Source organism: Lachnellula hyalina (genome assembly GCF_007821495.1).
Source record: "Lachnellula hyalina strain CBS 185.66 chromosome Unknown contig00307, whole genome shotgun sequence".
Taxonomy (NCBI): Eukaryota; Fungi; Ascomycota; class Leotiomycetes; order Helotiales; family Lachnaceae; genus Lachnellula; species Lachnellula hyalina.
The window spans coordinates 1,622-14,469 of NW_022157421.1; the positions used below are offsets into that span (position 1 = coordinate 1,622).

Here is a 12,848-nt window from a genome sequence, read left to right on the forward strand (position 1 = left end):
TGTAAGGACTGATGAATGAAAGATCTGATTGCAAGTGTTTCTGAAAAATGGTTATCTTTCTTCACTAAAAGGAAGTCATATATATGTCTGGGGTACCCACCCTAGTATATACGTAGTACCTCCGTTCATCCCTTGTCACTTGGAAGAGCTGAGCATTCAATGATCCTTCATCATCATGAGCGATAGATAGACTTCTTCATGTCGTACAGTAGTACATTTGCAAGGGGACGTTGAAAGAGCAAGTAAGAATTCAAAATAGCATCCCTCCACAAAAGGTCGTCGCCACCACCGGTATCACTTGCATAGCGGCTGGTTCGACGCGAGTACCCGTAGCTACAGAACACTTTCCTAAAACAACCATATACGCTGCGAGAACTCCATAAGATAACCAGCCCTACGGACGATGGACCTCCATTCCTGTCTCTAGTTCGCGCTCGGGCCCGAAAAATGAGTATTCAACTTGAATGATTCATCGAATTAGCTTACTGTGTGTAGTTTCTTTGTGCTGAGGTAGGCAGGCAGATCCTCATCCTCTACCTGGGACTCGCAATGGTCTTTGCGTGCGCCGCGGCTCCGCCCCCATAGTCGAATGCGATCCGATCCGACCATAGAGTTTGCAGATAATAGAAGCTTATTAAAGGAGGATCGGAATTGTAAATGGCGACTCTTGACGAAGTGTCGTCGCAACGAGGCTCAGACAGTCGGTGCACGGCAGCGTAACTAAGTACATTACGGACGCATTTCCGTATAGTCGTACGTAAAACTCCCACGGCGGCTGCGGCTGAGCGTACGTTTTGGTCGATTTGATTGGCTGGGCTTGGGATTTGGGAGATGAATAAGTTGTTGAAATAAGCTTGCCTACGATCTGTCCGGGCGCGACTTCTGGGCGCCTGGAATAAGGCAGATGGCCGGGCAGTTGTCGCTTTTTTTGGACAGGTTTGGATAATTCAAAGGCCCGATCGGTTAGAGAGGAAAAGAGATGTCGGGGTTTTGGTGAGGTTCGCTAAACTTCGCCTTGTCCTCGCTCCGTTGAATCGTTGAACCAGTACCAGTCTAGTACAAGGCAAGGTAAGCAGCTTCCTTTATTTCCCCATTTGGACATATGTAACGCTGAAGCTGAAGATGTCAAGCAAATCTTATAATTTAGATACACCTGCTGTCGGTCATCTCTCGTGGTTATACGGCCTAGATAAGCTCAACCTCAATCTCAAGTGAGGCAAGTCAGACTCAAGTATGTTTGTTCTAGTACAGGTTTCGACTCACATTTAAATACTCTTCCATTCGGATCCTAAACTCTGTTATTGTAGCTAAATTTAAGATAGAAGATCATTGTCTCAGACAGATACTTAGAAGGATAATTCCAACACTGGATACCGGTGTATCCCTTTCGAATTCAAGTCCACGCCGATTCCGAATTCTTCTATGCTATAAGGTGCTTGCGTTGTCTGTCATAAATCCGATGACTGCTATCTCCGTCCATACGCACTTATATCAACCTCACCTGGCCTGCATGATGCGTCACCGCCATGAGTATCGCCGTCTGGAGTCAGTTGAGTGACGTCCTGGTACTGGTTTGACATTCTGGCTGCGTGCGTCTTCGTGAGGGCAAAGTCGTCTTGACACTAGATAAATTTGCATTCGGAGGGAATACCTCATTCTAGGTTCCAGATCGACGCTGTTGGTTGCTGATTCTTAGTGGGATGCAGAGAAAGTACCAACGATGTTAAACAGGAGCAGGTCTGACTTACTTACAGGTCTGGATCGATGTTTCCTAAACTTGCTTGCTGGGTGTCACATGCAAACCCCGTGACATTCCCGTGATCGAAGCTGGTTCGTTTGCCTAATCCAGAGATTCAAGTAGCCGCTAGTTCTGCTCCCGTCTCAAAAAGCATAGAGTAGTACCGGTATTCCATACGATACAATACTCGCCATGGGCCGAAACGGCGGAAGAACGTGCGTTTTATTAGTTAGCATCCAGTTTTGTTGAGCTGAGCTGACGAATTCTGATATTAGTAATATTTCTTTCTTCAAAGAGGTGGGAAATGGAGGATACATCCTTTCAGTAAAGGAACTCAAAATTTCCTCCGTCCCCGAAGAACAGGTCTAAGGACTACCATCAGATTGGCTCAAGAGTGTGCAAGGGACACCACTCTGTTCAGTAATCCGGATTGATTAACAAATCTCAGACGCATGTAGATAAATGACAAAGCCGACACATAAACTAATGGTACCAACGATAGGAGTAAAGCTAGCCTTCCCCGCGTCATAGCCGATTTGTACGTTCCATCGCATGGCATTATTCAGCATCGTGCTTATTCCTGGTGTTCGGACGGTCTTTTAACTCGTCTATCGCTGTCTTGGCGGCTTACATGATGCGTAGAAGCAAAACCCTATCCCCGATAGCCCTACAACCGTCCATCCTTTTGCAACTGCCAGCCTATGATGGCTTATGGCATATGCCAATTCTCATCCCGCGTTCTTTGGGGTGACTCAAAGTGTCTGTATGGGTAACAGCCTACTTGCAGCCTAACAGGATGGGATAAACCCGTGGCGCTAGAGAGACCTTGGCTTTGCTTATTGATGTAGGGGAGATGTAGCCATCTATGATATTCCCCAATGCCCGAAAGAGATAGCTCTCTGATGGCTGAATTATATATACCTGGGCATTGTCCCAAAGTCAATTTCTTCTCGTTAGTTTCAATCTTCTTCATCCGTTGTTGTCTCGTCCCTTGTTCTTGCTCTTCATTCTGCTTTGTCTCAAGGCTTTAGCTGGATTTGAGCTTCACCTTCACCTGTTCCTCCTTGTCAGCTACTGCACGACTTCCCCGATACACCTTTAATCTTGGCTTCAACTTCCTCATCATGTCTGAGATCCTACGAGATGCTCCTTTGGGGCAGCTGATCCGATGGGCGACCAACAACAGACTTCTGCTATATCCAGAAGAAAAGCCCAGCTTTGAGTTACCAGCAAGTTACAATGTCTTACTCAACAGCTCTGGAGAAAAGCATCCAGAAATCGACAGACACCCAACAGCATCACGGCCAGCAACACGGCAACGAACTCGGCAGTCAAGTCAATCAATTGATCCAAGCAGCAGTGTTGATTTGAATCCCAATTCAAATGATTTGGCTCATGATCTAGAAAAGGCAGAGACACATCCCGCCCCTTATGAAGAAGAGCATGCCACTGTCCAACTCAATCGGACGAAGAGTCGTCTGGATACAGTTCCTTATACCGAAGAGCGTCTCGAAGTCGAAGCAGAGCTCGCTCTCGAGCGAACACAGACAAAGCCAATCATACCAGCAAAGACATCAGACGGAACTGTCTTGGTAGATTGGTATACGACAGACGATCCCGAGAACCCCCAGAATTGGAGCAACAAGAAACGATTCGTCGTCTCCCTGATTATCTGTCTATACACCTTTGTCGTCTACACCGGTTCCGCAATCTACACCTCGAGCGAACTCGGCGTCATCGAGAAATTCGGCGTCTCAGCAACAGACGCCTCGCTCCCCCTTTCTCTGTACGTTCTAGCTTATGGTATGGGCCCCCTTCTATGGGCACCGCTCTCCGAAATCCCCATTATCGGCCGGTCTCCTGTCTACGCCGCCACCATGGCCATATTCGTGATCCTGTCCCTGCCAACCGCCCTCGTCAACAACTTCGCCGGTCTCCTGGTCCTGCGGTTCCTACAGGGCTTTTTCGGTAGTCCGTGTCTGGCTGTAGGAGCAGCGACTATGCAGGATATGTATTCGCTCCTCTACCTGCCCTACGCGCTCGTTGCATGGGTATCGAGCGCTTTCGCGGGGCCAGCCTTAGGACCATTAATCTCAGGATTCGCAGTTATGGCTAAAGGCTGGCGGTGGTCTCTATGGGAGATCCTCTGGGCCGCCGGTCCAATCTTCCTCCTCATGTTCATGCTCCTTCCCGAAACCAGCACGCCGAACTTACTACTGCGACGCGCTCAGCGCCTCCGGAAACTCACCGGCAACGAGCGCCTGCAAGCACAATCAGAGATCGACCAGAGGAATCTGAAGCCCGCCTCGATCCTGGTCGACGCCATCATCAAGCCCATCGAAATCACCATCAAAGACCCAGCCATCCTCTTCGTAAATCTCTACACGGCTATCCTCTACGGCATTTACTACTCCTTCTTCGAAGTCTTCCCGCTCGTCTACCCGCCCATGTACGGCTTCAGCCTCGGCATGACCGGCGTAGTCTTCACCTGCATCCTGGTCGCGTGTCTGTCCGGCATCGCCATCTACTGCGCCTACCTATACTTCCTGCTCGTCCCAGACATCTTGAAGAACGGTCTGCGTGCCCAGGAAAGCAGATTGGTGCCTGCGCTCATCGCGTGTTTCGGCCCCACGGTCGGCCTGTTTCTCTTTGCGTGGACCGCGAATCCGAGTATTCATTGGATTGCCCCGACCATCGGCATCACCATATACGGCGCGAGTGTGTTTGTCGTTATGCAGTGTATCTTTGTCTATGTGCCGCTTTCGTATCCGCAGTATGCGGCGAGTTTGTTTGCCGGCAATGATTTTCTGAGGAGCGCGTTCGCGTGTGGGAGTATCATGTTTGGACGGCCGTTATTTCTTAATTTGGGGGTTGGAAAGGGTGTTAGTTTGCTTGGTGGATTGAGTATTATTGGTATTATTGGTATGTATGCGTTGTGGATCTTTGGGGCCAAATTGAGGGCGAGATCTAAGTTTGCTGTTGCTTAGGTGAAGCAAGATGGGTTGGGTTAGCCAAATAGGTTTATATTTGTGACGTTAGCGTGGAGTGCGATAGATGTGCTGGAGTTTGGATTGGATTTAAAAGGAGGAAATACTTCTGGGAACTTGAAAGGTAGAATACTTAATAAATATGAATCATGAACATCACCTTCTTTACTTGAGCTTCAATTCCTAATCATATATGTTTTTCATTCTTGTCTGAACTAGCATCTCTGGCAGACTCTTCCTAAGGCTATTTAAAGTCTTCCGCTCCTCGCAACCGCCCCCTATTAGTTGTGCAATTTGCAATGCCAGTTTGGCAGTTTACAAAAGTTGTGAGAGAATGAGATTATTGAGATAGCAAAACGAGTAAGCGATGGCAGTAACTAGACCGACTGTTAGTTCTAACAAATCAATTTCTGGCAGAGGCTTGAAATACGCACTGCGGTCATAAGAGATGATGTGAATAGTCAGTCATATATGACAGTTTCGGTTCCAATAAGACGTTTCGGTACCAGGAACAACTTGGGACGCGTAATGTAGCAAGCTCCAGCGCTGATTGGAAGAAATGGCTTAGTCGAGCATATCAAAGAAACCCTAACGGTTAGTAACCCTGTATTCATGTTAGAATTCGGAATACTTTGGGGAATTGAGCCTTACTTCTTCAAAACAGAGCCAACTGAAATGGTCTTCATCACTTCTGGGTCCAAGGCTTCGATGTGGCGCACCGGGAGCCGTAACTAAGCCATCTAGCACTCCGAAGACTGGCTGGGAATCTGGAAAGGCCATTTCGACAAGCTGAGACGCTCCAGGCAAGTCTTCATCGATTTTCAAGTCAGGATCATTGAGATGAGGAGGCAATTTTGCATGTAGCTTTACGTTTCCACCAACAAGCCAGTCTATATGCACCGCCCAATGGTGCAACAAATATACCTCGAACACGTTTTCCAAACTCACCATTGACTCAATACTCCGGTAGAGAGTGTATTGGAATATATCAAGCTCGGGAAAACTGTTGCCAGGTAGGAAATAGAGGTCCCAATCCTCACACATTGTCATATCGATGGCTATATACCGAAGTTGTTGCAGGTCTGGCGTGGTCAAGATTTCGAGAAACAATTGAAGATGGTCTTTAAAGCTTCGAGAAAAGTACAATGTGTCGATCTCGAAGTTGAACCGAATACCTTCACCATGCCATTTTTCAAAAGCAAGTGGGTACGCTTTGATGACAGTGCTGCGAGACTCTCGACACACGCTAAGAGCCGGTACCTCAGGATGTGAGTTTTTTGGATAGATGTCCATCTGGTCGTATGTCTTCATCTCAACGATGCGTAATTCGATGGTAAGCTCCCAGATCAAAAGTCGAATCTCAATCGGAAGTTTGGAGAACAGAGGAAACCGAGGCGTAGTGGCAACAGTGACCCATTTCTCGAGTGAGCTTTGCTTGAGAGGACGCTGCATGATGGAGCACACCGTTTTGCGCGGTGGTGGGAGTTGGAGACAACGTTGAGACTAGAAATCGGCAGGACAGCTTCTGAATTTGAAGTTCAGTTCGAAAGCTCGACGCGCCGAGATAATATATAGTCGCCGTTGAGATATGTAGTCGGGCAGATTTTTGGAGATTCAATGGACGGATGTTTTAAGGCAGAAGTAGGGTAAATGGGACTCGGATGCTGGTGGTAGAAGATGAAGACTCGCTCGGTTAAAAGAAGGGAAGGAGCAAGGCAAGGCTGCCTCTGCTGTTCCACAAGGCAAAGACTCTCAGGCAGCGTCGTCTTTCAAAACATTGCTCTGCTAAACTGTTCGATGTGGAGAAGTCCTGAGTTACAGCAGACAACAAATTTAGAAACCCATCCTGCCAGAGGTGTCTGAGATCATTCGAGAAGTATCTGTGTTGTTCGCACTCTGAGATTATTGCGACGTGAAACTTCACGAGGAACCAAAAGACTACGTGCCAACTTGACCAAAGAGTGTTGCTGGAGAAAGACGCGGGCCTGGTTGCTCCTACTAAGCTGTACGGAGAAGAAACCTATTTTAGAGTAGTAATAGATAAAGGTTATACATACAAAGCTAGAAACCGTAAATGATTCAACAGTGCGATTCACAAGATGACATTGTTCAGGTGAACCTCTTTTGGAGTTTCATCAAAAGCCAGATACATAGCAAAATTTCCTTCATAGTTTCATAGTCATGCCACGCATGGCAACTCCAGTGTCCTTGGGTATCATGAAGAGTAAATACCGACGCCATCTTGTCCCAGAAACAAAATACTTGCAATCCTCTGCAATAGCTGCACATGTAGCAAGATGTCCTATGTAACACTCCGTAAAACCGCCTCGCTCGCATGATACTCGTAGTTCCCGGGAACTTCTACTTCGTAGGCCTCCAGCCCCACTAGATCATGGGGGAGTTAGTTATTTCCTATTCAAGAAGGTTTCGGGAGTAGAAGGAGCTTATGTTTCCAGCTTAGGAAGTATGTAAGGAGTAGTTGGAGTACATAAGACGAAACATGATAGAAGGGGGTAGGGTAAAATCAAAAAGCCAGTTTTCCTTACGATAGCGGAGACTTTGGGAGCAGAACTGCCATCAGGACGACTCGGAAGAGATTTCATTTCAGAATCATCCGGCAGGTTATGCCTGTCGCAATACTCGACGTCCTCGTCATCCTCGTCGTAGTAGTACTCGGACCCATCGCTATCAAAGCCATCGCCATTACCATTACCATTACCATGATACCCTCCACACCCTCCACAAGAACGGCGAACCCTAGCATTCGGACATATGTGCATATCCTCAACCTCGGTAGGCCACTCGAGGTATAATTCCATGGCTCCAATTCCCTCACCAATGTCGTCCTCTAACAACCAGCCCGCTAGGTCGAAAACTTGTAGAAACACCCTCAGATTCGGCATCAATGAGGCTGCTTTTTTCACGCATGCTTCATAGTCAAATTCGGCGTCAGCTCCAACCTCCCAGTCCGTATTAATATCGTTGTCTATCGCTAGACTTTGGAGTTTGGATATCTCTGTGGAATTCATACTTCCAATGAGGTGCATGAGTTGTTGTTGGATGTCGATTCCCGCTCCAATATAAAGAGTGTCGAAGGAGAAGTTGAAGAGGGTCCTTGGCGTAAACATCAAGTTTCCGAAACAGGTTGAATAGGAGGAAAGGACAGCGTCTCGAGAATCTTTGCAGACTCGGAGGGCAACCGGGGTTTTTACTCGAGAGTAGAAGCCCCGGGTCATCTCGAACTGGATTTCCACGGTACGGCCTTGAAGAGTCAAGTTCCAAATGATCGTGCGGAGCTCTGTAGGTAGCTTTGGGAATTGCGGGAACGAGGAGCGATGCGGGTTCTTTGCCACGCTTGACTTCTTGTTCTTCTTGTTCGTCGTTTCCATCTTGTTCATTTTGGAAATCTTGTCAAGAAGATGTGAAGGATGAATTGTGAGAGGTGCCTTGGTTGCTACGACCAATATTTGCGTGGAAATTTATAGACAGTGCCACAGATATCACGTGCAGACTCTGCTGGTGAATGCTAGGTGGTTGCAGTATTTTGGTGTTTGTGGAAGAATCAGCTCCTGTGAATGGCTATTAGTGATGCATTGAATGCAGAAAGGAGCAGCATACATTACGGCTATTTGGTGAATGAAGATGCCGACCCAAGGTTCCTACCGCGAAACTTCAGCTTGAAGCAGAGCCGAGCAGATACATGAAGGCGCGTCAACGTACTGTACTTGCTCTACAAACAAAAGATCGGCAGTAACCTGATCGCTGGCGGTATGCTGTGTCACGAGACCTGCAGAAAGTCGCGTCAGAAGTGTGACTCGCGACGCAGCGTTTTACCTTGATCCTCTCGAGTGTCAGGTTAAGTACTCGTAAAAAGGGTACTTTACCGCTTGCTTTAGAACATCCTGATCGTCTTCCTCGTGACCGTGACAATCAACTTCGAGCAGATCCTCACGCTCTCTCTCTCTGTCTCTCCTAACTCTGTCTTGTAGATAGGAGGCCCCTTTACATGTGCTGGCCAATCAGAGTGGAGAATGGAACGTTTGTGAAGGTACAGGTGCAATTAAAGTCTCCGTCCGTGCAGCTGTATGCCGGTTTTTACACCAAGCTTGAGTCACGTGCTCTTAAGCTAGGCCCCTATCACTCTAGCCGCTTCCTCTTTCGAATCTCGGGGCCCACGCGGCGGGCGTGGAGAGGGAGACGGACGCTTTTTTAATTTCTCCCAGAAGTCGTACCGGACAGCACAACCTCAGTCTACCTCTGCCTCTGCCTCTGCAACCCGTCGCACGTATCCTTCGTCCATATTCGACTTCAATTGTTACATCGATCCAAGACACGGTACGTTGTCCATCTTTCTACCCGCCGTACACATACCCTTCTTCTAGGGCACATTCAAATGACAGCTTTGGCCCATCCCTGTCACTATTTGAGAAACCCCTTTTGTCGTGGCTTCATCCACGTTGACCTTTCTGAACTTTGCTACATCCTCAACCTCTTCACATTCATAACTGACAGCAACGCGCCTACCAGATCGAGTACTGCGAGCAGCTTTCAGACTCTGCTCTTCTCCTTGATTGCGCCCGCGCGACGACGAGAAATAAACAAGTTGGGAGATTTGAACAGGTATGTGCCGATCGTATTGAACATGCAACTGCGCATCCACTCCACCCAACTGTCCCCATCAATACGAAGCAACCTCTTTGCAAATTATTGATTTTGCATGCTGCGCACCAATCTATTCACTGCTCTACTGTGCATAAGCAACTTTTCCACCAAAGCTAATTTTGAACCTTGTTCAACTAGACTCTCTTAACTTTGCACCTGCCTCCACGAGAAACCTCCATCGATACTTCTTCGTCGTCCAATTCGAGATAATGGGTAAGCAATTTTTTCTTTTCAGGGCAACCAGGACCCGTGTGAAAGTTCTGAATCACACCTGCGTCCGATCGCGAAAATACCTGCAGCGGGCAGCTTCAACTCGTACAAACAAACCCAATACCTGGCTAGCTGTGGTCACTGTCCTGCAACAAAGGTCCAACGCGGTGTTTGAATATTTCGCATGGTTTCAAGCAATCTCTCGGGCCTATTCGCATCCTTCGCACACATTTTCAGCGCCGTTCAAGCATTTCTCTCAAGATACCTCCACCGACTGGCATTCACCATGTCTGGATTACTCGCGCAGTCTCGAGCCTCTCGAACATCTCAATCCGAGACCAATTCAAAGGCCGTATCCTTGCCTTTAAAAGTGCTTGGAACTGCCGACGGCTCTCAACTCTATCCTGGGAGTCTCCATCGTCAGCAGCGATCAATTGGGACTATTTACTTTCGCAGCATGCTGGATGTTGAAGATGCTCCTACCCTTAGCCCAATTGCCATTCCGAGAGAAGAGTCCATGGAAGACTGGGTCAGCGAGAGATTGAGCCAGGTCGCGCGCAAGCACAAAACTAGTTCGAACGATTGGGCTGACATTTTATGTTACTATACAGCTACCAATGGCGTTGCCCCAGCGGCACCCACCCGAGCCTCCCCAGCCCCTCAAGCAAATGGCAAGGCCGTGTCCCCTCAACAAGAGGCTACGCCTCAGACCGTGAGCTCAAGCGACCCTAAAATTGCTGCTCAACAAGCCAGTGACATGAGGAACATCGTGCGAAGAAAATTGACTGGTTACGTTGGATTTGCGAATCTGCCCAACCAGTGGCACCGCAAGAGTGTCCGGAAAGGATTCAACTTCAATGTCATGGTTGTTGGTATGTAAAGGCCTTGACCTTCAAATTGTCAAATTGACTGACCAAAAATAGGCGAATCTGGCCTTGGAAAGTCAACCTTGGTTAATACCCTGTTCAACACTTCGTTATATCCACCCCGTGAGCGCAAAGGACCCAGCTTGGATATCATCCCAAAAACCGTCTCAATCCAATCTATAAGCGCGGATATTGAAGAAAATGGTGTTCGTTTACGACTGACCGTTGTCGATACCCCTGGTTTTGGTGACTTCGTCAATAACGACGAATCTTGGAGACCAATTGTGGATAACATTGAGCAACGCTTTGATGCTTACTTGGATGCCGAGAACAAGGTCAACCGCATGAACATTGTGGATAACCGGGTTCACGCTTGTGTGTACTTTATCCAACCCACGGGCCATGCGTTGAAGCCTTTGGACATTGAAGTTATGCGCCGACTTCATACCAAGGTCAACTTGATTCCAGTCATTGCCAAAGCTGATACTATGACTGACGAGGAGATTATGGCTTTCAAGTCTAGAGTAAGTTCATCTTCATGTTTGTGTCACACTTGTACTAAGTATTCCAGATTCTCGCAGATATTAAGCATCACGCGATCCAAATATTCGAGGGTCCCCGCTACGAACTCGATGATGAAGAGACAATTGCAGAGAACAACGAGATTATGTCAAAGGTTCCATTTGCTGTTGTTGGTGCAAACTCTGAAATCACCAGCGCCGATGGGCGTAAGGTTCGCGGACGTCGCTACCCATGGGGTATCATCGAGGTCGATAACGAGGAACACTGCGATTTCGTCAAGCTGCGCCAGATGCTGATCCGAACACACATGGAGGAGCTCAAGGAACACACAAACAATGCTCTGTACGAGAACTACAGATCCGAGAAGCTCACCGCAATGGGTGTTGCACAAGACCCAAGCGTCTTCAAGGAGGTCAACCCTGCCGTCAAGCAAGAAGAGGAGCGCACACTCCACGAACAGAAGCTTGCCAAGATGGAGGCCGAGATGAAGATGGTCTTCCAGCAAAAGGTTGCCGAGAAGGAGAGCAAATTGAAGCAGAGCGAAGAGGAGCTGTACGCTCGTCATCGCGAGATGAAGGAGCAACTCGAACGCCAGAAGATGGAGTTGGAGGAAAAGAAGGCCAGAATCGAGAGTGGAAGACCGATAGAGGAGAAGGGAAAGAGGAAGGGATTCTCTCTTCGTTAAGGCGCGCCTACCGATTCTTCGGATATGCCCTCCCCTACTGCGGTAGCGACATGACACATACCCGTTTTTTACTTCACTTCTTGTCTCTTTAATCACAACAGATCCTTAATATTGCGCGACGACGGACGAAGGGCGGAGGAGCAATGGGTGGGCATTACATTCCAGCTTCTGTGAGGCTGGTTGCCGGTTTGTGCGCAGAATGGATGGGTTTGAGGAGTTTGCTTACACGCCGGTTGAGGAGGAAAAGAACGGTCGCGACAGCGCATCAAAATTGCCCTTTTCCCATGTTTCCCTTTTCTTCCCATTTTGTGTTTGTGGTTTCTTCAGATCAATCTGTATTTATTACGATAGCTTGAGATTTGCGCTCCTTTGGCTTTTCATTGCTCTTTCATGAACGAAAAAAGGGATTTTATCTCAGTCGCCCCTCTTCTCATGCTTTTTGGTGATACAGAGTGAGGTTTTATTGGTGTGTATAGGTAATTGGAGGCTGAGCGTTACACAGTTGAGATGCACATCACCGCTGTCACTATGGGTACAAGGCTTAGGTGTAACAAAGAGGTTTTCACTCTTCTGAATCTGCCTATCTATCTGCACCTCCTCCGAAGCCGCACTCCCATAAGCAAGCACGCACGCTTTGAGCATGCGTCTTCTTGAACAAGACCCGACTAACAACCATGTAGTGATACCTTGGCTGGTCGAGACGGGGCTGCCCTTGCCTTGTCTACCTTTGTGTTTGCGGATCCCCTTTGCCTTTGCCCCTGCATCGACAAACATGACTTCTTTGAGTGAAAGAAAGCTAATCAAGAGAACCTAAACTGTCCGGACTGCTGCACTTCGATATCAGTCGCAGCGAAGCACTTCGGTCCAGATGGCCTGGCGGATTGCTTAGACCGATGGCTTGTCTGAGCGAGCGCATGTTGAAGGAGAAGCTACCAACTCAATGCCGCCGGCCCCTGAGATAAGTCCTTTGAGCTTCTTTCCAAGTATCTGTAATGTTCAATTTTGCCTTTACCTTCACTTTCACTATCAAGCTCATTTGCAACCTCACTTTTCATTTCATATCCTCACCCAAGCGATGCAATCCACCTTTCCAATTGTGGCCAATTCCAACCAATCAGAAACAGCACACCCCTTGCATATCTCGCTAGCAATTGCCTCCCAAAATAGCCAGCTAGCTG

At 47.9% G+C, this 12,848-nt stretch overlaps 3 protein-coding genes across 3 annotated transcripts; 2 read left to right on the top strand and 1 right to left on the bottom strand.

Moving 5' to 3' along the window:
- Positions 1 to 2,862: 2,862 nt before the first annotated feature.
- caf5_0 (Caffeine resistance protein) lies at positions 2,863 to 4,725 on the top strand (the record flags this gene model as incomplete). Its single annotated transcript, XM_031154075.1, has 1 exon — positions 2,863 to 4,725. The coding sequence occupies one exon, from the start codon at positions 2,863 to 2,865 to the stop codon at positions 4,723 to 4,725; it is 1,863 nt and encodes a 620-aa protein (XP_031001022.1).
- A 2,599-nt stretch (positions 4,726 to 7,324) lies between these two features.
- LHYA1_G009172 (uncharacterized protein) lies at positions 7,325 to 8,123 on the bottom strand (the record flags this gene model as incomplete). Its single annotated transcript, XM_031154076.1, is given in 2 exon segments — positions 7,325 to 7,482; positions 7,496 to 8,123. The coding sequence occupies 2 exon segments, from the start codon at positions 8,121 to 8,123 to the stop codon at positions 7,325 to 7,327; spliced, it is 786 nt and encodes a 261-aa protein (XP_031001021.1).
- A 1,760-nt stretch (positions 8,124 to 9,883) lies between these two features.
- Positions 9,884 to 11,670, top strand: CDC3 (Cell division control protein; the record flags this gene model as incomplete). The annotated part of the gene is made up of 3 exons (XM_031154077.1): positions 9,884 to 10,469; positions 10,521 to 10,987; positions 11,035 to 11,670. The coding sequence occupies 3 exons, from the start codon at positions 9,884 to 9,886 to the stop codon at positions 11,668 to 11,670; spliced, it is 1,689 nt and encodes a 562-aa protein (XP_031001020.1).
- Positions 11,671 to 12,848: the final 1,178 nt, after the last annotated feature.